Source organism: Mauremys reevesii, linkage group 7 (assembly GCF_016161935.1).
Source record: "Mauremys reevesii isolate NIE-2019 linkage group 7, ASM1616193v1, whole genome shotgun sequence".
NCBI lineage: Eukaryota > Metazoa > Chordata > Testudines > Geoemydidae > Mauremys > Mauremys reevesii.
Genome location: NC_052629.1, coordinates 121661071 through 121685764, shown reverse-complemented (window position 1 = coordinate 121685764; position 24694 = coordinate 121661071). Strand labels below are relative to the sequence as shown.

Sequence of the window (24694 nt, the reverse complement as noted above, 5' to 3'; positions counted from 1 at the left end):
TAGGAACTATACAGAAATGTAACAAAAAGGGCAGTTCATGCCCTAGAGAGATCACAACCTAAATGATAGACAGGACACAATTAAATGACAAAACTGACATATGGGTGGGATGAGGTTAAAAAAATGAACGGAGCTGAGACAATTTGGATGTATTGTAATTTTGAATAGAATAATGTACCTGATCAAAGTCAGCTAGAAGGAGAATAATTTGTTGGTTTTTATTTGGTTTTGGTGGATTTTATTTGAACTAATTTTTGGATGACTCTGATCCATGAGCAACTGTTTCAATGGAGAGAGGTGTTTCAGTCAATTATTGATTTTAGATCATATGCCACAGATTCAAGTAATTTAAAAAGGAGAGAGCAATAAGTTTAAATTTAAACCTTGAAAGATTTATAATTACAGGGAGAAATGTTCAGCAGATGAGTGTCCTTTACTCATTGTTATTTTTATAGGACTTAGGACAAAATTACATTAATTGAAGGAATACAAACACTTTCCAAATGGAGGCTTTTGGATCATTAAATTATAGTTTCTGTTGGCACTTTGGTTTGTCTCTGTTACATATATATGCCCTGACAACAATCCTTCTTCCTTGAAGTTCTCAGGTAGCTAGTTGGCTACCACTCCCATTCTTTTCTGCACTAGGCTCCTGTCAGTGTCTGAGTCTGGCTCGTTTCAGAATGCCTCTGAGGTCAAATTACTGCAGGTGCGCCAGTCAGGGAGGATGCAGCCCAATTCTATGACACATTACTGAAGAAACAACAAGTTGGAACATCAACATGAAAGTGAGGAATCCCTACTGCAAAGGGAAGCGGCGGTCACTTTCCCACCACAGGCAATCCCCTTGAATTCAATTAAACAAGCCGGTGACCCCAACTGAGACCCCAAAGGTTCCATGCACAGTCCTGAAAGTAAATCAGCCTTCAGCTCGTTAGGCCTGAATGAGGGTCCGCTTACATTCTACTCCTGTGGAGAGAGTTGGAGGTGTCATGGAGCAGACCTCAGAAAGCCTCTGCTGGCGGCGTTCACCAATACCCAGCAAACCACAGCAGAGCTATATTTGGCTATATTTATGGACATCACGTACAAACAGCTATTTACATAATTTTATCTCCTAACTAAGTTGCCTCCCTCCCAAAATACCAAAGGGACTTCTCTGCAACACACAAAACAAAGTAACAATGTTGCAGTATAGCTGTAGTCATGTCGATCCCAGGATATTAAAGAACAAGGTGTGGGATTGAGCTAATATCTTTTATTGGACCCTCTTCAGAGACCGGAAGAAGAGCTCTGTGTAAACCCGAAAGCGTGTCTCTCTCACCAACAGAAGTTAGTCCAATAAAAGATATCACCTCACTCCCTTGTCTCTCTAAAGGAACAATGTAGCAGTTTCCAGGCCATTCTAAACACACAATGAGATTTTAAAAAAGGTGGAAAAGTGAAATTCAGATAACATTTCACCCCACCCCAACTTTTAAAATTTTTTTTTTTACCTAGTGGGATGAGAGGCAGCAGGCAAAATTTCAGACAGGTCAGTTTGCTGGCAGAGGTCTTCAAAGCAGGGGCGGCTCTAGGAATCTGGCTGCCCCAAGCAGGGCGGCATGCCGCAGGGGGCGCGCTGCCGGTCGCCGGTCCCACGGCTCCGGTGGAGCATCCGCTGGCATGCCTGCGGGAGGTCCACCTGAGCCACGGGACCAGCGAACCGTCCGCAGTCATGCCTGCGGGAGGTCCACCGGAGCCGCGGGACCAGCGGCTCCGGTGGACCTGCCGCAGGCATGACTGTGGAAGGTCCACCGGAGCCGCCTGCCGCCCTACCGACAAAATGCCGCCCCAAGCGCGCGCTTGGCACGCTGGGGTCTGGAGCCGGCCCTGCTTCAAAGAGCCCCTGTTCCCTTTGTGAGTCTGAGCATACATCCTCGTTTGGAGCAATTGATTTTGGGTTGAATTTAATCAATAGTTCACCTTCTATATTCTCTGCTTCCTGACTAAACACAGGGCTGGAAATTAAAATGCACATAAAAACATCTGGCATATTGCTATAGCAGTGCATATTCATATCAGATGCCAAGATATCAGCTGTTGCAAAAGGTTAATAACCTTTCCAGCATTTCTCACTTTCACCTCCGGCAGGGAAGAGATGACGGTCAGAACCTCAACTGGTGTAAATCAGTGGAACTTCACTGGCTGCAGTGGAGCTGCTGGCTTATACCAGTTGAGGTCATAACCTGGTAAGTCTAAGAACTCTGAAAATTCTTCAAAAGGATCTTTTTGTCCATCTGCTTAGTCTACACCCGTTATCATGGCATTTAATATTAATTGCCACAAGGGGTCATGTTTTACCCTCTTTATGTGCTTGGAATTTTCACTGACATCGATGGTAACTGGGCCATGGATTGCAGACAAGCAACGGCCCACTGTTTAGAAAGGACAGTGCCTCTCAGATAAGGAAGAATAGAAAGATCAAGCCTGCCACTACTTTCTGAGAGAACAATACTTCATTTCCTCCTAGGGACTCCACCTCTATCCCGTCATGTAATGTATTCCCAATTATTATAGTACATTTACATGTGTGTGGCTAAAGCCTCAGTAATTTCATAACTATTCTGTGTATCGAAATGACTCCCTCCATTCCTGATGCATAAACATCAGTCTTTTGATCTTTTCATTTTCATACTTTATTGTTTTTTTTGTTTTGTTTTCATCCTGTTCTGGTGACTCACACCAATGCATGTTAAAATTCATTAAAGTCTCCACTGTTGGGCAGTGAGATGCATCTCCTCATAATGGATTAGCTTATAGGCAAGCAAATTCTTTTTATAACTGGTAGTATTCACCCTCATTACTTATGGTGTTTCTATCATTCATTCCTGACTGCTTATTCCATGCAACTTCCAAATACCAACCCAGTTTATCATCCTTTTTTTGTACTCCATCGAGCTTCAGCTTTACTGCTGAGAACAAACTACAATTTATTTTTTCTGCATAGAGACCAAAGTGCCCTTGATACTGATACCCCAGTGCACTTCTTTAGGATTTAATCCAAATCCCATTGAAATCAACCATCAACTGTAATGTATTTTGGATCAGGCTCTTATTCATCACCTTATTTAATGCTATACATACTGAATTTTACCCACTAGATTCATCCTTTATATTTCATCATGCAGATAAACTTCACTAGTATGATTCCAAAACTGTGTTATTTATATGGATTAACTGAGCCATATTGGCAGAGCATGCACTATTCTTTGAAAGGTTTGATTCCAGCATCCCTGAAGATCCGCCCTGGTTTCCTAGAGCTGTTATAATGGTCTTTCATTTCCAATCACTTTTTAAAAATAAAATCTTTTTCAAAGCAAGTTTTTGGCATTTGGCAGTAAAAGGGCAGGAGGGAAGGGCAGGGATAGTGTTATGAACATCTGCTCTCTATTTCCAGGGGAAGAACCTTTATTCTGTGTCATGCCCAAGTTGCTGGGCCTTGGATCGGGGCAGAGTGTTCACTTGGGGTGGAGTCCTCCCTGCAAGGCCATGGAGGAGAGCAGAGCTGATCTGTGGGTCGTCTTGCAACCTGACTGCTGCAGTAACATCGGCATATGATTGGGGGATCTGCCACATCATCTCCCAAAGCCTCCAGTACAAAGGAGCATAGGGAACCCACCATCCCACAGAGGTTGGTATTAAGGAGTAATGACCAGAGACCCTCCACCGCAAATTTGATGTAGACAGAAACCTCTGATTTCCTTTCAGGTAAAACATCTGCTTTTGAGGAAAGCAGCCTCCTTGTAAGTACTTTCAGGATCCTCTATTTTGATGTATTTTAAAATGTTCTCATTAAAAAAAATTTACTTAGTGTTCTTATATTTTATTGACCTTGCTGCCCTCCATGGGTGAAACCCTGACCCCACTGAAGTCAGTAGGAATGTTGCCACGGACTTCAACAGGGCCCGTGAGTCTAACATAGCCCTGGAAGCAGCCATTCAAGGCTCGTGAGTATTTTCCAGTTCTCACTGTCAAGTGAAACAGTTAAATTGGAAGTGTTGGCCAATTCCCAATTCAGCGATTGCCAGAGAAAACGAGAATTGTAAATGTCTGGCAGACCACAAAAAACACTTCTTACACGGCAGCCAGGCCTGGATGTTTGTGTGTACAGAATGGCATTAGCTTCCTTTCCCTTTGAGACTCTGCTGTCTTCCCTCATCAGCTCAGACAGGTTTGTGTCAATTTGAACAGCTAAATCAGGGGCTTAATTCACTCAAGATTTAGTTGTTTGAACAAAAACAAATCCCGAAGCAGCCCAACCAGACAAGCACCATCACTAGACCCAAGAAGGCAGTTTCAGGCCTTTGAAGTGCAGCTGGCTGAGAAGTGCTGGTGGACGTACTCCAAAGGAAATTACCACGTCACCCTCTGTGTTCATCAGCACTGGCCAGTACCATTTGGGTTTGGGAAGCTAAAACGGAACTGTAACTCCCCAATGGACTTAGAATGACACTGACGCAGTGGGGCTGGCTCATCAGCATTCCAGAAGTAAGCGGGGACAAGGCAGAGCCCGAAAAATGTTTTGTACAACACTCACTGCTAGTTCCTTTCCAAGCCTGGCAAATCCAACACTGCTCACAATTGCCACCTGGCAAGGAAATCACAGTTCTTCAGTTGAAACAAGAGTGACAAAGCAACTGGGGTCTAAACCAACTGTACCCACGCAGGAGAAAGAGCTGCTTGTCACCGTGGAGGCTCAGTGGAGGACCTGCTCGGCAGGCGGTCATTGTCACAAAAGAAAGCACCATGGTAAAAGGTTTAAAGAATGAGTTTCGAAAACAGTACTGAGAATATTAGAATGCCACTGCATAAAGCAATGGCATGTCCTCATCTGGAACACTGTGTCCAGTTCTGCTCATCCGACCTCAAACGGAAACAGGAAGGGTGACGAAAGCAATTAGAGGCATGGACACACTGACGTGTCATGAAGCAACAGAAAAGCGCTCTCCATGGGCTCTCTGAGCAGGCAATGGCACTAGTGGACACACAGCCACAAAGAGTGGAATCCAGATTGGGAACAGCAGTGACTGCGGGGGAAGGGTGGGGCAGTGAGAGGGGAGGAAGGGGTCGCCAGAGGTTCTGTAGCCAAAGCCAGGGAATCTGAATCCTTTACTGAGGAGGGCACTGGCAGATGAAATCCATCTCCCAGATGTAATGCAACATTTCATCTCCTAGGGCAGTGGAGGGCAAACTATGGCCCGTGGGCCGGATCCGCCCCATCAGGGATTTCAATCTGGCCTGCAGGATTTCAATCTGGAGCCTGAACCCCTCTCCCATCCCTCCCCCAACCTCCTGCCCTGAGCATCCCTGCACCCCAACCCCTGCCAAGAGCCCCCAACCTCCCTGCCCTGAGCCCCCTCCTGCACTCTGCACCCCTCCTGCAACCCAACCTCTGCCCTGAGCCCCCTCCTGCACCCCAACACCTGCCCTGAGCCCCCCAACCCCCTGCCCTGAGCCCCATCCTGCACACTGCACCTCCTCCCACACCCTGCACTCCCTCCTGCATCCCAACCCCCTGCCCCAGTCCTACATTCATGGCCCTGCATACAATTTCTCCACCCAGATTTGGCCCGTGGGCCAAAAAGTTTGACCACCCCTGTCCTAGGATGAAGTCCTGGCCCCACTGAAGTCAACATGAATGTTGCCACTGGCTTCAATGGAGTCCGGATTTCACCCTGGTGAATAGGTACTGCAAATCAGCCCCTTCAATGCTACTTTCCCAAGTGCTGCAGTGAGGGTAACGTGTGTACGAAAGCAGCCTCACACTCATTTGTCTAGCCTTAAACCCCTTTTTCTGCTTAAAAGAATCTCTGTCTTCTTTCCCTCAGCTGTGTGCATGTCTAAGGGATCCAGGACTGCCAATATCACACAAAAGACATTCTGCATTTGTTCTGTGAGTGCTTAGCCAGCTGAACTACTGCCATTAAAAGCTAGCACCAAAGACAACTTATGAACTGCATCAATTTCCAACACAGTCGTGGAGAGAGAGTGTGTTCAGCATGCCCTCTTTTGCTGCGTGTCTTGGAATCACAAAATCCTCTGCTTGTTACCAGAGATATTTTCTTAACCTCATCAACAGACCTAAAGAGACATCATTAAAGTGGAGATTTTTCTTACCCGCCCAAGTTCTTTGTCCTCTAAAGCCAGCACTCCAGTGCTTTCTGTAAACAGCTTCACCTTCACTGCGGGAAGTGCGTGCGTTGTAGAAAAGTCACCTTGAGTGCCCCAGCTGTGAACAGAACCACAGGGAAATGTTTAGAAACATGAGCAGGACAGTTGTGCTGTCACCTGGGTGTGTAAATGGTTAATATCGGATGTCACTGTCTGGCATACACACACACACACACACACGTGATACAACTGTGTGAGTGACAATGTATTAATTAACTTGCTAGGAAAATGCAAGATAGATGCTCAGAAATGTCGCACTGGCGACATGGAAGACAATGGAGTATGTGGAAGTAATACGAAATCAAGTTTGAAGAGAACTTTATTTATTTACATCTAGTTTGCTAATTAATAAAACAAAGCCCAATAATCAGCCTGCAGTGAAAGTTTGTAGCGTAGTTATAGACTAGAAGGATATTGTCTCTCTAAACACATAATGTCTGTAATGCTTTGTATCTGTTGTTCTACTCTTATCTATTGTATCTTCCTCTTTTCAGTTCTTGTTGCAAGTTAATTTTGCATTCCGAAAAGTTACTTAAGGATGAACCCTGCCAGCTCTATTTATCCACCAAACAGGTTCAGGGTTGGTAGTGGCAGTGCTTGTCCATCCATAGGCTCCAGCCTTAAACTGGAGTGGTCACCTCTGAGCAAGATTAGCTGGGACTGCTAACAAGGATGCCAAGGTGTGCTGATTTTGAGGACACGGAGGCCTATCCAAGTAAGAACTGGATGGAGACCACTAATTCATTACACGAAGTCTACAAATCATCCATCAAATGGTAGCTTGGGTTTGAAAACAGCGACCTAAAAGTTAAATATCCCATATCTCATAAACAAACCCCCTAGCCAACCAGTCCTTATATTGCTCCCTAAAGTTCTGCAGGCACAGAAAGATCTATGGGTATGCAGACAACTAATTTCACAGAGCACATGGATTTTCCCTTCAACATTCAGCAGAATCTTGCTAGTAACTAGCAGACCCACTGTAGATCAGAACATTGTGTGAACTATTGAGTAATCAATGAATCACGGTTATCCCACTACAAAGTGTGCTGCCTTCATTCATTTTTGACATGTGCAATTTAGTTATAGCTATTCATGACTTACAGAATACTAGTAAATACACTGCAACAAAGATTTCCCTGATTTATACAACCCCCGTTAACTTACTTGGGGTTGGAGAGCATATAAAAGCCTGAACCAAAGTCAAATTTTTAGTAATGGGAGACTTCACCACAGCTCTGTTTCTGTTATTGATCTTTGGAAGGTGAGTCCACTGGCTTCTGTGTGGGAATTACTGGGTTTACAGATTAGTGGACAGAGATTTAATGAAGTTTTACTGCACAACTTTCTCCATTCAATTGCGCTTAATGTGTGCTCGGCCGCTTTTTCTCTCTCCAGATTTTGGACGGACGGGAAACTTTTCATCATAGACAGAATGGATTTTCAATATTTTCACAGCTCATTTAATTTTGTCTCAGGAACTTTAAAATCGTGCTCCCATTTTTTAAAAAATCAGTGCAGTTGCTGTTGCAAAAGTAGGCAGTTTCCTTTTCTCTCTTTTGCTTAATGTAGCATACAAAGATCAATAAACACTGACAAAGTATCCATATTATTGCTATTGTCCTTAAATGGACAGTTGTTATTTTAACAACATTATTTTCCAACTTTCTCTCTGGAAAAATCTACCAGTTTTCTGAAACTGAGGCTACAATATTAGTAAAAATCCCACTGGGAAAGTCACTGAATTTTCTAAGGTTTGTCTACATGTGAATACTCAGGAAAGATAACCCGAATGATCTTTTAAAGTGGATTACTTAAATGGCATTAAATTCCTCTGTGAACATTTTTATTCAGAATTAAAGTGGCCTTAAATCTATTTAGCTTAAATCATTTTGGAAGTGAATTAAAATATATCGAATTAAGGGCACTTTAATTCTGAAGACAATTCACAAAGGGATTTAACTAATCCATTTTAAATTCACACCTCTAGTTAATTCGAATTAATTTTCTTGCATGTCCCTGTGTAAACAAGCCCTCACGCTTGCTGTCACATTCATGCACTTTGCATCATAACCCTGTATGGTCTGTCTGCTCTGTTCTGTCACCTGGCAAGGAACTGGAACAGGAAAATCTCAAAAGATTTAGAAGTTAGTTGACGAAAAACATTCAAATGTTTGACTCTGCATGCTTATCCAAAGTTAATTTTAGTAAATCCATTGGACTGGCAACCTTGTATGAATAGGCTTTTTGAACCTGCTGGTTCTGTCTGGTTCAGTCCAGTTTGGAACTATTGCAAGAATAGCCTTCTGCATCTAGTTTCAGCAGAAACCAGGAAGTTCAAAGGCAGGAAAATTAAACACCAAATAGATAAAGATCTTGAACTTCAAAATGTGTTTAATTTCAGTTACACTAGTTGGCTCTTAATTCACCTCGCTTTTTCCTCCTATCATGAGTATGTAGGGACCTACCAAATTCACAGCCATGAAAAATGCATCACAGACCGTGAAATCTGACCCCACCTCCCCCGTGAAATCTGGTCCTTTGTGTGCTTTTACCTTATACTATACAGATACCAGTGTTTCTCAAACTGGGGGTCCTGATCCAAAAGGGAGCTGCAGGGGAGTCACAAGGTTATTTCAGAGGGGGTCACAGTATTGCCACCCTTACTTCTGCGCTGCCTTCAGAGCTGGGTTGCTGGAGAGCGGCAGCTGTTGGCCGGACGTCCAGCTCTGAAGGCAGCGCCCCGCCAGCAGCGCAGAAGTAAGGGTGGCAATACCATACCATGCCACTTTTCCTTTTGCATTGCTGCCTTCAGAGCCGGGCAGCCAGAGAGTGGTGGCTGCTGACTGCCGGCCAAGCTCTGCAGGCAGCACTGCAGAAGTAAGGGTGGCAATACCATACCATGCCTTTCCTTACTTCTGCGCTTCTGCTGGCAGCAGCGCTGCCTTCAGAGCTGGGCTCCCGGCCAGCAACTGCCACTCTCCAGCTGCCCAGCTCTAAAGGCAGCGCTGCCACCAGCATCAGCAGCACAGAAGTAAGGGTAGCAGTACCGCAACACCCCTACAATGATCTTGCGACCTCCCCCACAACTCCTTTTTGAGTCAGGACCCCTACAATTACAACACCGTGAAATCCCAGATTTAAATAGCTGAAATAATTAAATTTGCGATTTTTAAAATCCTATGACCATGAAATTGACCAGAATGGACTGTGAATTTGGTATGGCCCCATTAATATGAAATATACAGTAGTAGAGCGGGAAGCAGAACTCTTGGGCTGTGTTTCTGAATGCCCTACCTGTACTGAGCACAGGGGCGGCAGGTGAAGAATATGTGTAAGCACTTAAACCAAAATACAGATGCTAGGTCTAATTTTAGCCCTACCAGAAAAAACTGTTGGTCTAAATTGTTTATTTCCTTGACAATATCTCACTGTAAGCTTTAACTCCTAGAACAGTAGCATTTTCCAAACTGCTAGGCAAGCGATTTCTTAGGATAACATGAACACTCCATCTATCTGCAGTCTTCAGAGCATTAATCTGATCCTCCTCTCAAATGTACAGTGACATGTAAATGATGCAGTTATCATAGGATTAACTGATGTCACTAATGCACATAGATGCGTTTTCAGAAGTGGCTCTCCTTAAGCCTGCAATCGGAAAATTGCTTTCAAAGAGCTTTCTTGCCATATGGGATATTTCAAATTTCACATCTCTATCCTGTTTGCAGAGAAGTAGCAGCCTGTTCCATGACTACAGAACTGCTACATTTCTTGTATCAAAAAAGCCGAATAAGTAGTGATAAACATCAGCTGGATGGTCAAAAACATGTTGCAAATAATACCTGATGTAATAAAGCGTTAACAGTTGTGTGTAATTTTTAAGCAATGACACGTTATTAAAACAGGCTGGAGATAAAGGTTGCAACTTTCAGAACTGAGTGATAGATTTGATGAGATTTTAGCCACAATGTATGTGCAGTTTTACATGGCTCACTCATGGCTGCACCTCTTAATCTGGGTCCCACTCAGTGGTGGATTTTAATTGTAAATCTATTACCAGAAAGACACTTGGCTTTTCCAGGAACTAGGTTGTAGATCCTGGGAGAATTGATGGAGGAAGTCTGGCTGCCACAGAGATCAGCTGTATTAGAGACACTGCACAAACTATTTTTTTAGAATGTTTTTAGGAAATTATACTTGTCACTTTAAAATGTTATCTTTCCTGCATTAACACTGTTTGAGCAGCCACCTGCTTTAACCTACCTCAAGGTATCTGCGAGCTCTGAGAAGTGCTCCCATTGTAATCTAAATGGGCCTTGGTGTTATAAGTGATCTTATTCTTTTGAAAACTGCACCAAAATACAGAGCTGCTATTGCTGCCAGTGAGAAACTGGAATGGGCTTGTCTAACTAGTAAGAAAAGTTGTTTTTATTAGAAATCACCTTTTTAACAGGAGAAGTCTATCTGTACAACTCTTTACCTCGTATATCACTATTCTGTAGTGGCATAACTGATTCCAAAGAAGGTTGTAGAAACATTATTGAAAGACTATATAAATTATATCAAAAAATGACAAAAGAACATTATTAAGGTTGCAGAGTCAAGCACTCAAAAGTTAGGAAATGCCAAAATTAAGGTTGCACAGACAACCTTAATTCAGCCCCCTTACGAACAGCAGAACGGCCATATTGGGTCAGATGAATGGTCCATCTAGCCCAGTATCTGACAGTGGCCAATACCAGATGCTTCAGAGGGAATGAACACAAAAGGGCAATTATCGAGTGATCCATCCCCTGTTGTTGAGTCCCAGCTTCTGGCAGTTATAGCCTTAGAGACACCCAGAGTATGGGGTTGCATCCCTGACCCTCTTGACTAATAGCCATTGATGGACCTATCCTGCATGAACTTATCTAATTCTTTTTTGAACCCAGTTATACTTCTGGCCTTTACAACATCCCCTGGCAACGAGTTCCACAGCTTGACTGCACATTGTGTGAAGAAGTAATTGCTTTTGTTTATTGTAATAACACTTCCTTATTTGCTTTCTCCAGACCATTCATGATTTTATAGACCTCTATCATATCCTCCCCTTAGTTGTTTCTTTTTTAAGATGAAAAGCCCCAGTCTTTTTAATCTCTCCTCATATGGAAGCTGTTCATACCCCATATAATTTTTGCTGCCCTTCTCTATATATTTTTCGAGATGGGGAGCCTAGATCTGCACAGGAATTAAAGGTGTTGGTGTACCACTAGGGTGACCAGATGTCCCGATTTAATAGGGACTCTCCCGATATTTGGGGCTTTGTCTTATATAAGCGTCTGTTATCCCCCACCATCTGTCCCGATTTTTCACACTTGTTATCTGGTCACCCGATGTACCACCGATGTACATAATGATGTTATGATATTTTCTGTTTTATTAACTGTCCCTTTCCTAATGGTTCCTCATATTCTATTCTGTTAGCTGAACATTGAGTGGACATTTTCAGAGAACAATCCACAATGACTCTAAGATCTCTTTCTTGAGTAGTAACAGCTAATTTAGACCCCATCATATTTTGCTTGTATAGCTGGGATTATTTTTTCCAGTGTCCATTACCTTGCACTTATCAACAGTGAATTTCATCTGCCATTTTGTTGCCCAGACACCCACTTCAGTGAGATCCCTTTGTAACTCTTCACCATCAGCTCTGGACGTATGTATTAGGATACAGTCTTTAATTACATGATCACATAGTATTTTTTCCACAGCAACTGAAGACAGTCTTATAATGGGAATTATGGGTCAACCTTAACTAATGAGCTCCGTCTACAACTATTTTTCCTATGAAGTATCCAAGAATGTCTCAGTCTTATTAGTCTCTACTTATTTTTAGAGATTTTTCATCTACTCGAATGTATATGCAGGCACTCACCGGTAACATTTAGAATTATTTCCTATCCTGAGAAAATATGTAGCAAATGGTGATAAATATTAGTGGCAGTGTTACTAGCCCAATGCAGGTTAATGACTCCAGGAATATCCTGTGGATCAATATCAGGAAAGGGTACCTCCTAACATGAGATTTTGTAGAAATTCATCTAAAGTCTCATGAGGGGCATCAACACAGTTAGCTGACATCTCAGCTGTGACAGCGAGCGACAGCACACTGAGTCTGAGCCACAGGAGGCAAGCAGAGATAGGGGTGATTATTCATGTGATCCAAAGGAGGCTGGCTCACCTGAGTCTCAAATCTCTGGTGAACTGCTTGCTATTGCTCTAATCACGGTCTCGTCATTCCAACCCACACCAGTGAATCACTCGGATGCATCCGAGCCTTTTTGTGGTGTACCCTTCTGGAAGAAACAGGGCGGTATCAGCTGGAAGCAGCTCAACAACTGGTGCCTGCCCATGAACGCTTCAGATCAACAGTTAACCATCCAGTTGATCGGCACGCTGTGTGTTCTCCTTTTGCCCAGCACTGCAGCTGGGCATTTGATTATCAGAAACAATAACCCCCGTCCAGCCTTTAGGTGTTAGAGATACAGAAATAGCTCATGTCCGTAAATGTTTGTTGAAACGCCAGCCAAATTCCTGGCAGTGTAATGCAAATAAAACCAGATAACCCTAATAGAACAAACTAATGCTCATGGAAGCAAAAACATCAGTTAGTTCTGGGCAATACTGCCATGACATGAGTTACTGTGCCTTATTATTAAGGGAAATACTAAAAGACCGAAATGTCTTATTTTAGTATGAAAACCATGTTGTATTACACAATGACTGTGAAGACAGATCCAGCTTTTGTCTCTTTGATAAGGGCATTTTCTTGAATTCCCTTGCACTCCTGAATTAGCAATCACCACCTGTGGATCTCTGGGGAGAAGCGCAAACCATTTGGGGCCCATTGCTAATCCTTCCTGTAACTTTTGATGTTTTTCATGTGCTCAGATTGGTTTACAAAACCCTATAGAACACTGAACAGCAGACTGTTTATATGAGCATCAAAGACCCTGCCCCTTTGAATAACAAAATCAATACACTAATCTAATCTTGACTGCGGTTGCTTCTCCCCATTAGCACATGGCAGCGCATTTTGGCTTTGGCTATCAAGAGGAATATGCTCATGACATTTCTCAGAACTCTTATAAAATTCAGCTTTGATTTAGAAAGACCACAGGCTAATGAAATTTGTGAAACAAAGTCTGTTCAACAGCTGCACTCCCATGTAGCTGGTTTAGACCTGGATCCTTCAAACAGGTACATGAGTAACATTACTCACATGAGTAGCCCCACTGACATAACCGAGTAAAGTTAAAGTTATTCCTTTGGGATAGACGCTCTAGGGGTACAGAACAAAGAACTGAAATAAGAATTTGGGCCTTGTTTTTAATTTGTATAGCATTTTACTGCACGTTTCTTGATGTTCTCTATAGGGAAGACTCACCTCTTCCTACAGTAACATCCATGGAAAAAACAAACAGTATTGCCAATCCCACATGGTAAAAAGTTACGAGTCTGGCCTCCAAAAGCATGAGACCGCCTTAAAAATCATTAAATTTTACAAGAATAATTGTGGGGTTCTGTTTATTTGCCTTCTGGTGCTTGTGCCTTTAGGGTGCACGTTTTCAAGCTTTTCCTTGCAACCAGGGCCAGAAATGTACTTTATTTTTAAATGGAAGCTGAGATTCTCACATTGTCACATGACTCCAGAAGCTGGGGCTTTAAGAAAAAAACAACAAAATAGAGAAAGCTGGCAACACTGGGAAATTATGAAATATTCCCCTTAGGGATGCTCCTCTCTCATCACTCCTCCCTTTCCCCATCTCTGACACACGCGCGCGCTACGGGTCCACCCAGAACTCAACAGAGGAAGGGAAGGAAGGGGAAATCAGAGGGAGACTTTGCAACCCTCCCTTATCTCTCCAATTCCTGGTAGCCAACTTGCAAGGGACTCCTGACTATTGCTGCTCCCAGTAGCCCCCTCAAAGGGGAATACTCCCCACGGAGGCGATGGGAGACAAGCAATATAGCCCTAGGCTGTATCACCTTTTCTCCCTAACCTAACCTTTTCTCCATAACCTCTCTGGACTTTCTCCAATTTGTCCACCTCTTTCCTGAAATGTGGCGCCCAGAACTGGACATAATACTCCAGTTGAGGCCTAATCAGAGCAGTGTAGAGCGGAAGAATTACTTCTTGTCTCTTGCTTACAATACTCCTGCTAATACAGCCCGGAATGATGTTTGCTTTTTTTGCAACAGCTTTACACTGTTGACTATCTTTAGCTTGTGATGCACTATGACCCCCAGATCCCTTTCTGCAGTACGCCTTCCTAGGTGGTCATTTCCCATTTTATGTGTGTGCAACTGACTGTTCCTTCCTAAATGGAGTACTTTGCATTTGTCCTTATTGAATTTCATCCTATTTATTTCAGACCATTTCTCTAGTTTGTCCAGATCATTTTGAATTATAATCCTATCCTCCAAAGCACTTGCAACCCCTCCCAGCTTGGTATATAATAGTTTTTATTTAGCTTGTGAGCTCTTTAGGCAGAGACTGTCTCTCACTATGTGTTCGTACAGTACCTTGCACAATGAAGCCCCGATTTTGATTGGTCTCTAAGTGCTACTGTAATGCAAATAATACATAACAGCACAACTGCAATGACCACCTTTATTGGAACAGTTTGCCTATCTCAGATTTAAAGTAGATTTGGATATTCTGATTATGATGTTTCTTGTCTATTAACTGGCAGGTGCATGTGTGGGGAGCGGACAGAGAAAGAAAAGATACATTCTCTTTTAAAGTCTACTAGACTTGATCACATATAATTTTTTTAATGTCAATCCCCTCTAAACCAAACCATTCTCTACATGCTCTGCTGTTAGTCTACTGACAGGCCTAGCAAGTTATCCAGGGTTGCTTCCTGGCACAGTGATATGAATCAGAGTTATGCTTATTCATTATTTATAGAAATCACAGGCTTCAACATAATGGCTAGATCAAGTTACAAGAATAATAATGGGAGAAAACTCACTGTTATATTTTAAATAGAGATTGTGTAGACTCTGCCACGTACAGAAGCATATGAATGAAAGCATTGAATGCGTTCTCATGAGTATTAGTGTCTTTGTTCTCTATTGTAAGGTCACAGCTAGAAATGTTTTCTCTAGAGGAGCTTACAAACTAGAGGTGAATAGAAATGATGATTAAATCAGGCTATGTCAAAGGCAACTGAGGAAACCTTGGGTTGGGTAATGTAAGTGGCCTCTCCTAGTGGTGCTCCAGATCAAAGGACCTCGGCGGCAAACACAACCTGGACAACCTACTTCAGCACATTCTGTCTGCTGATTTCCTGGCATGAGATTAAGAGATAGTGTGCCTCTACTCCATGAAATGGGAGTCAGTCACTTTGTGCGTGGAAGGACAGGGGATATTGGGGTAAATGGATGCCCCACTGTGATTTAGGGATGTGATGAAAGCACTTTTAGCTCCATCTGGATGGCAGCATAGCTTATGTGTGGTGTCTTTGCTATAAAAGTTAAGCTAAGGGCCCACATTTTCAAAGCGTGGGAGCTGAAAGTATATATCACATTTGGTGGCACTTTATTGATGTAAAGTTCTGCCTGTGGCCCGCAAGAGCATATGCAACTAAATCCTATTGAATTCGTAAAGATGTGGGCTGATTTTTGGATTAGCTGAGCACCCAACAGCTCCCAATGAAGTCTCTGAGGCAGGCGAGATTCAGGTGCCTTAAATCTAGACACCTAAGTCTGGAAGTGTTGGCCATGGGTGGTTGTTCTTTTTCCATCTACATGGCAAATATATATTTTTGACAGGATAAGTTTGTTCTGGATTTCATTTATTGCATAAAAATGTGCTATAACAATGAGCTTTGTGCCAAGGGAATAGCATTGCAGAATTGACTGACTATGAGATCTGTGTAGTGTGTAAAATGGGTTCTGATCATGGAGCCCAAAAGAATTTACTATTTTAGCTGTAGCTCATTTGGCTATCAATAACTTTTTTTGGTAGCCACAAAATCATCGTTCTTTCAGTCTCTGGAAAGATGCTACTACCTTGCTAGTGGTCTGAAGCTAATGTTCTCAACCATAATCTAATACGCAGTGCACATGAACTGTGTCCTTAGAATGAATGCAAGTCATATTTCAGTCACATGAATTATGCCCTTATGGTGAACATCACTATGGCAACTAATGATATATCAGCTTCAACCAGCGCTAAATCCAGTTTCAGCGCACTTTTATTTTACTGACGTGGGTATTTTCTTGGCTTTACTGAGCATGAATGTATATGTACCACAGTGTTGTCAAAGGTTTGCTATGTATGTTTAATGACATTTAGAAAGGTTTATTCCCTTTGTGGCTAATGCTGTTGTTCTCATGAAGGAAACCTAATGAAAATTACTGTTTGTATTTGGTTAGTAACATTTGCTGATAACATATGGTCTGGGAATGCTTCAGCAAATAAGAGGCTTTTAATAGTAAACAGAGATATGAGTTCTGTAAAGCAGATGCTATGAAAATACACAGTGGAAGGTTGTGTAGGGGGGTGTTCTTACTTTTTTTTCCACTTTCCCCCAAAGCACATTCATCCACTGACTTCTTAAGTTTCTCTGTTGGTGACAATGCATTATTTCTTTTTGGAAAAGAAGCAAACATAAATAATAGTCTGTGGTTTTAAGCTGAAAGCAGAAAATAAGGCCATTTCCTGCTCCTCATGTTTAAAACATTTATTGAATCACTGACAGATCCCACACGAGAACGCTTTAATACTTTGGGATGCTCTTGGAACTGTGGTGCTATAGATAATTTATTCCAAACCTCTGCTGCCAGACACTTTTGGCACTTTGATGCATCAGCATAAAAGATTAAGTGTACTTACACTGCGTAGTATAGTGTACCATCTAGTTGGAAAATTTCAAAGCAAAATCTACCAAGAAAATGACTCACTTGATCAGGGCTGTACTGAAAACGCAGAACTAAAAAAGCCAAGTCATAGGAAATGATATTCTGAATGGAGCAAAGAAGAAAACCATGCTACTTTGTGAACAAGAGGGGGAATATTTAAAGGAGGTGTAAATTATATCAGTTATTTATACTGCAGCATCTAAATTCCTTGGATCTAAAGGAAAATAAATCCCAGATGAGAACAGGTGGTGGTTCTGGGTTGTCATGTGTGAGGTTTCCATTTGGGTGAAGGGGGATAGCGGTTCCTAGGAGGATGATGAAGCACTGGAATGGGTTACCTAGGGAGGTGGTGGAATCTCCTTCCTTAGAGGTTTTTAAAGTCAGGCTTGACAAAGTCCTGGCTGGGATGATTTAGTTGGTGTTGGTCCTGCACTGAGCAGGGGTTTGGACTAGATGACCTCCTGAGGTCCCTTCCAACCCTGATATTCTATGATTCTATTATATTTATTATTCTTCCTGGTAACTTTCCAATGCAGAAAATATTGTTTGATGCTTACAGTGGAGAAATATAAGATCTCATGGTCAGATTCTTAACTGGTATATATTAGCATTGCTCCACTGATTTCAGACCTTTGATTCCAATGGAGCTGCACCATGCATTTGAAATAGAAAAGGAAAGTGGGGTAGTGTACATATAACGCTTAATAAAGAATACATTATAATATTTTATCTAAATTAAGATCTAATTAAATGAGAGGAGAACAACTGGGTATTTTGAATGAGTGACAAGTTGCAGCACTTACTCCATTCCTGCTGACGTGTTCCAAGTGATACAATATTTATTTTATCTCCTTTGATTTGTGAAATGCACCTTTGTGTTTTGTTCAACATTTCAGATGAGTGCTGAAGTGCGATTTATTTTTAGGATCTCTGATTCTGTGATGTCTATAATTTGTGATGCTAGGAACTATGTCGAACATCTTCAGCAAGATAGGCAAAAAACAGAGGCTAAAGATAGCTTGCTAATCTATATTTAGTCACATAGGGGGTAGATTTTAAAAGCGCTGAGCACGCAACAATTCCCACTGACTTCAATGGGAATTGCTGAATTATGGCACTTTTGAAAAATGGATAACTTTATGGAGGTGCTTAGATATGGACGTAGGAGTTTAATTATATGATCCTATTTTTCAAATGTCTCAATCCTGGAGTGTGTTCTGAAGATTCTTCTGCTGCTTCCTGAATAGGGTGACCAGACATCCCGATATTACTGGGACCATCACGATATTAGGGGCTTTGTCTTATATACACAACTATACCCCAACTCCAAAAAAAAAAAAAAAAAGAAGTGTCCCAATTCTTCACATTTGCTATCATCTGGTCACCCTACCCCTGAATCTTCTGTGCTGTTGTTTCACTGCCTCCTCCAATTCCCTGATGAGCCTCTATTGCTTTTTCTGCTACTCCAGTGTTTCCCCCTTGCTTCTCCCTGGGCCCTTCTTGTGTTCCTGCAGCTCTGTCCTCTGCTGCCCCAGTGCTTCTGTGTCCTTCCGCTACCCCTTCACTGTACTGCAGTAAGACTTCCCTTTTGTAACTTATTTCTCCTTTTTACTGTTCAAAGACATAGCTGAGGTCCTAGAGGGACCAAATCTTTAAATCTGTATGCTTTTTATGCTGCTGTGTTGTTCAGTTCGTTGCCTCTTTGAGGATATCTGTGCTCACCTACGCAGGTGCTCATCTGGGGAGTGTGTTGCTTAGCCCAGTCTGAAGGCTTCTCTCTGGGTTTTATGGAATTCTGCTCTACTACTTAACATCCCCCTAGTTAGTTCATTACTGAGTTCCTGGGAGACAAACTTCTGGGCATGATTCTGGTCTAAATGATACCAGTATATATCAAGAGTAATTGCACTTAATTCAATGGAGTCACAGGCACAACTTAGCTCAGAATCTGGTCCTCTGAAGCAGTTATTGGTCCTTGGAGTCTCTGGCAAGAACAGACGGCTAGTGACCTATAAGGCTGTTTGGTCAGGTACTGGTGGCATAAAGGAGAAAGCAGCTGAAGATGTCCCTTCCATTGCTGCTCCTCAGTCTTTGCACATAGTGTAAGTCTCACAGATGAATCCTCTTTGGAACATACATTCCACCAGGTTCTCTTTTAACTCTAGCGTCACATAATGCTTTTAAAGATGCTTTATCCCCTAGGCTGGTGAAATGTAAAGCCTTTTTGCAGTGACTTGTCAAGCGACTTTGCAGATTATAAATAAAGATAATTGGACCGTTAAAATGAAGATTGAAAATATAAAAGCTGCCTCCAACGTTATAATTAAGGGAAATATCCAAAAATACCACTAAAAACAAACATGTCCATATCTCAGGGCGGCAGGAGGGTTCAAAGCCTATTGGTAAGATTCTTGCAATAAAATTTTATCTGGCCTTACAGAGTGGGGGGAAAAATAGTGTCTTGGTCCTTATTCATAACGATCAGTGTTCATGGACCATCAGAAGGTGCACCTGACCCAGCATGACCTGTAGCCCCTCATTGTCTCTCTATCAGTTATTGACCAGGAAGGTGTTTTCTGCTTCATTGTTTCTCTTTTAAAAGTCTTTTTCCAGAGAGCGTGAAACTTTCCCAACATCTTTCAGCAATCCGACAACAGAGTCACAAACACACACTAGAGTCTTAGAAGGGACCGCTGAAAGCTGGAGCATAAGATTCAGTGTTTCATTCTGGGATATTGTAGATGGTTGTTGCAATTTTTTTTGTGTGTGACACTTTGATGAAGACAAAAGATTCCAAGATGCAGAATTTTTTTTATCATTTTTAACATTATTTTTGTGGTAGCACCAGAGGGCCAAGGGGATTGGGCCCTATTGTACCAGGATCTCATCTGCTCAAGGGCAAGAGGCCAAAGCAAAGCATGAGATATGTACAACCAATGATGATTTTTTATAAAGCCCTTACTTCTCAGACTTCTGATGAACCTGGATCTCTCCAATGGGCCTGATGTTTTTCTGGCTTACTTTGGGTGCCTCAACTTCTCACTTTCCTTCCAGTCCTGCAAAGGATTTTCTTCTTTGCCTCCCCAGGGTGATTTTTCCCCCCCCCATACCCATAGATGTGCTCTAACTGTGGTCAGATGATGCCCCACAGAGTAGCTCTTTCGCTCTCTTTCTCACACATGCACACACTGTGACATGAATCTCAGCCTTCCAGCACAGATGAAGGGAGAAAAGGTCGACCCACTTTTGGCCTCCCTGGCACCATTCTCCCCTTTATAAGAGCACATAGACGGCTCTCTATGGTGGTCAGATCCACATGGATGAAAGTTAAGGAGGACTAGGGGAGCTTGACTAGACAGTGGATGATCATGAATTAAGGTTTAAGGTCCCCAGAGAAGAGCAACAAAAATGATTAAAGGTCTAGAAAACATGACCTATGAGGGAAGATTGAAAAAATTGTGCTTGTTTAATCTGGAGAAGAGAAGACTGAGGAGGGACATGATAACAGTTTTGCAAGTACATAAAAGGTTGCTACAAGGAAGAGGGAGAAAAAATTGTTCTTCTTAACCTCTGAGGATAGGACAAGCAGCAATGGGCTTAAATTGCATCAAGGGAGGTTTAGGTTGGACATTAGGAAAAACTCTTGAGGTCCCTTCCAGTCCCAGGATTCTATATTGAGGAAGGCGTGTACGCTGACCAGATTTGCATTACTGAACCACTTGCTCAGCATCAATCATCAACTTTAATTTATGTCTAAGTCAGTTTAACAGCCAGTCCCTAGAGTTTACTACCAGACCAGGAGCTTTGCTTTGTGAATGTACAATATTCTGTGCACCTGCCCGCTCAGCTGTCTGGTCCATCGTTTCCTGCCATCCTCCCAAATACACAGAATTACTTTTAAACATTCACATTTCATGGAAAAAGAATGCAAGTTGTGAGCGGAAGCAGATTCAGCCACTGTGAAATTCCTTCCTTATACATGTCTGTGGTTGGAGCAAAATTGGACAGGCCTTTAACAGGCATAATGTACCGCTCTGTGAAGTCTTGCAAAAATTAGAATGTGTTTTGATGAAAATTCTTGCAAGAAATCGAAAGGTATTTTGATCGACAGCAACTACACCTCTGCCAATTCAAAATGGATGGAAAGCTGTTGCATTTCCTGAAACAAAACCTTCAGCCTTTGCACTATAACTGTGGAGCCATTTTAGCTATAAAATTGTCTGCCTGAGAAAACACCCTTGGACTTGGTTGTTTTGTCGGGATTCTATAGTGCAGGCTACTGCCAAAATCAGTTTGGCTTATTATAAAAAAAAGTAGTGAAATGATTATTATTGTATTAAATCACTCCGTTGGGACTCTAATCAAAGAGGTAAAATATTGTTCCTTTAATGGAGCTAAGAGTTAAACTCTGTTATGCAAATTAGCCATGGGCTAGAATATCCTACATACCATTATATTATACTTTTGTGGTGTTTACAGAACAAAAGCATTTCACTTGAGATGTTGATGCAGCCCAGCGGACTCAATAGGCATTCCGTGCTTCTCTTACTGAAGTTCATACCAGAGGACTGTGGTTTTGTCTTAGAAGCCTGTTTCTCCACTGTCAGGAAGAATACCTTCATATGACAAATTCAGTGCTTGAATTGCGGGGGGAAATGATGCAAATTCCCCCACTGCCTAGAATCCATTTTTCTAGGTACTTATATGACATATCACCCTGGGATCTGAGTACTTCCTGCGTATTTACAAGTAATTTCTCACTATGTATGTAGGGAAAATAGCTTGACAAATATCTTTTTGCTAGTGTATGTTTGTAAGCATGTTGTATACATCAGTGTGCGTGTGTAAATAACTTACTGAGGGAAAATTAGGAAATATGTTTTGCATATTGGGTCCCAATTCATCCAGGATCTTGAGCCTGTGGCTAATCCCATTGATTTCACTGTGACTACTTACATCGGGGTAGGCAACCTATGACACATGTGCCGAAGGCGGCACGCAAGCTGATTTTCAGTGGCACTCTCACTGCCTGGGTCCTGGCCACCGGTCCGGGGGGCTCTGCATTTTAATTTAATTTTAAATGAAGCCTCAAACATTTTTAAAACCTTATTTACTTTCCATACAACAATAGTTTAATTATATATTATAGACTTATAGAAAGAGACCTTCTAAAAGCGTTAAAATGTATGACTGGCACACGACACCCTAAATCAGAGTGAATAAATGAAGACTCGGCACAGCACTGCTGAAAGGTTGCTGACCCCTGACTTACATGCTTGAAGTTAGGCTCATGCTTAAGTACCCTGCAGAACTGCAATCTTGTTCTGATCATGGATAAATCTCTGGTCATTCTTGTTCATTGACAGAGCGAGCTCTGTAGTCTTGATCCGGTTCCTGTGACCATTCTGTCCAATAAAGGAAGCTCTGCTTCAGCTCACTCCTTATCTCCCCACATAAGACTTGAACCTAATGGTCTCTAGTGTTTTAGGTCGTCTAAGTATGTAAAAACGTTTACTCATAACTATAGATAAGTGCACAAGAATGTTGTCTGGTTGCCTATAGACTTCTGGTCAGAGAGATCACTTTCTGGACGTTCATCAAGCTGCCCATCAGAAGTATATGCAGCAGCAGCTCACTGTAAAAAGCCGCTTTACTTGGCATATCAGTCATCAGGAAAATTCAGGGCATTGTGGTCATTAATTTAATTACACTAAGATTCAAATGATAATTTCATTATAGAAAATGATGCTTGTATATTTCCACGCATCATCTAAGTCATAAAATGCCAACTAAATTCCAATGCCAGTTCACTAAATGCCAACTTTTAAAACCTATAGTAGCTGTGACTGGAAATGTCTTGTTTTTCTTTGAATAGCTGCTTCACTTGAGAATACTAATGGTTAGATTAAGCATCAAAGATGGCGCTGTGACCCTATGAATGTGTATGCAATGGATGTCCCATGGCAGGAAGTCAAGATGCAAAGAGCTGGATGACAAAAAATGACCGGGTCTCTTAAGGGTGAAAAAACCTTGTGTTTCCAAAGATTTCTGGAAAGTATTGTTTTGCAGCTATCGTAGACAGTGGATGGATTTTTATTTTATGTCTCCAGGATTACAGAAAATATTAAGAAAATAAGAATTCAATTTTTTAAAAAAAGACATATTGTGACTCTGCAAGAGAACAGACTGGATCTGGGCCACATAAACACTGACTCGAGAGACTTCCTCCAGTGCACCACAATGAAATGCAATTTCACTGAGACCACAAGTCATGTGTAATGAGTCCTGATATAAAAATAGATCAGTTTTGGCAATTTATAATAGAGACACATATGCAGTTAGGAAAGGGTCTGTGTTTTTCTATGACTAGGCTATGCCTCTGGAAATGCTGATTTGAAGATTTAGAACAGCTGATTTATTTTAACAAGCACACCTTTGTGGACAGCACATCATCTCAATTAACAGAAGACATTGTTATTTTAAAAAGAATCCAAAAGTTTTACATTGAAACAAGATATTGTGCTGTATAGAAATCCAAGCATAAAAATGCAACCAGGGCCCTATTCTGCGCAGTGCCGAGTCCTCAACTTCTAACTAAAAAAATAAGACAACAGAGAGCTTTTTTTGCAGCCCTGGTGACCTCTTTGGCATAACTTCCTGCCATTTCTATCCTTTCGGTGACTTTGTGGGGTGTTCTGAGCCAAGTTCTGATTCTGCATGTCAAAGGACTGCAGGACCTGCCGCAAGGCTTAGGGGCGTCAGCCATGAGCACCAAGGGAATGACTCATCCACACCACAGCCCTTGTTTTTATTATACAACATTCTGAAAGACTGCTTTCCTGAAGTGAAATTAAGGTGACAAGCAGGGGCCAAAGCAAGTCAATGGAAAAAAAGGAAGCCTGGTTCTTCAATGGGAAGGAGTGAGAGACCTTGCGTTCCCCAACCAACGTGGCAAGAGGGTTCGAAATTAAAACCAAAATTAACATATTAAACCCGTCTCCCCCTGTGTTTCCTATCTGTGAAACAAAAATCAGGCATCAAAATCAGGTTTTCTTTCCCTGATGAGAAGCATGCACAGTTTCTAATCCATTTTAGCATAGTTTCCTTCCCCACGCCTGCTAGTCTTCCCAGAGAATCATCCCACAATAAGTAAAGCTCCCTGCCTTCGCTCTTTTTCCAACAAGATCAAAACGATCAGATGGAGACTAACGATGGGCACTATTTTTTGTTCACTTTCCCTCTCAGTGTCAGCACGACCTCACACTCCCTACGTCACACAAAAGTCCAACTGTGAGCCTGAGTCACAGCATGGAACATTTTATTTGTCTCTAGAACATCAGACCTTGGCTGGGGCCTCCAAGCGTTCCTGCTCTACAAATAATTGACTAACAACTCACTGTTCTGACAAGGCCTGATGCAAAGCCGGCTGAGGTCACTGGAACGACTTTGATAGCCTTTTGATCAGACCCACAGCTTCTCAGAATAGTGTCATTCCCTACAGCTGAGCCTGCGTCTGCTCACGGCTGAGCTATGTAGCATTCTGAGAACAAACAATGCTGATAATTCCTCT

The 24694-nt window shown here is 42.1% G+C and overlaps 1 protein-coding gene across 31 annotated transcripts in view; it reads right to left on the bottom strand.

Annotated features, from left to right (window-relative positions):
• Window positions 1-24694, bottom strand: part of CADPS (calcium dependent secretion activator) — a 359086-nt gene that overhangs the window by 144344 nt on the left and 190048 nt on the right. For all 31 annotated transcript variants that reach the window (XM_039482401.1, XM_039482397.1, XM_039482400.1 and 28 more), the window contains exon 7: window positions 6160-6271. In XM_039482401.1, coding sequence (XP_039338335.1) covers window positions 6160-6271 — 112 coding nt within the window. The remainder of the gene's footprint in view (window positions 1-6159; window positions 6272-24694) is intronic.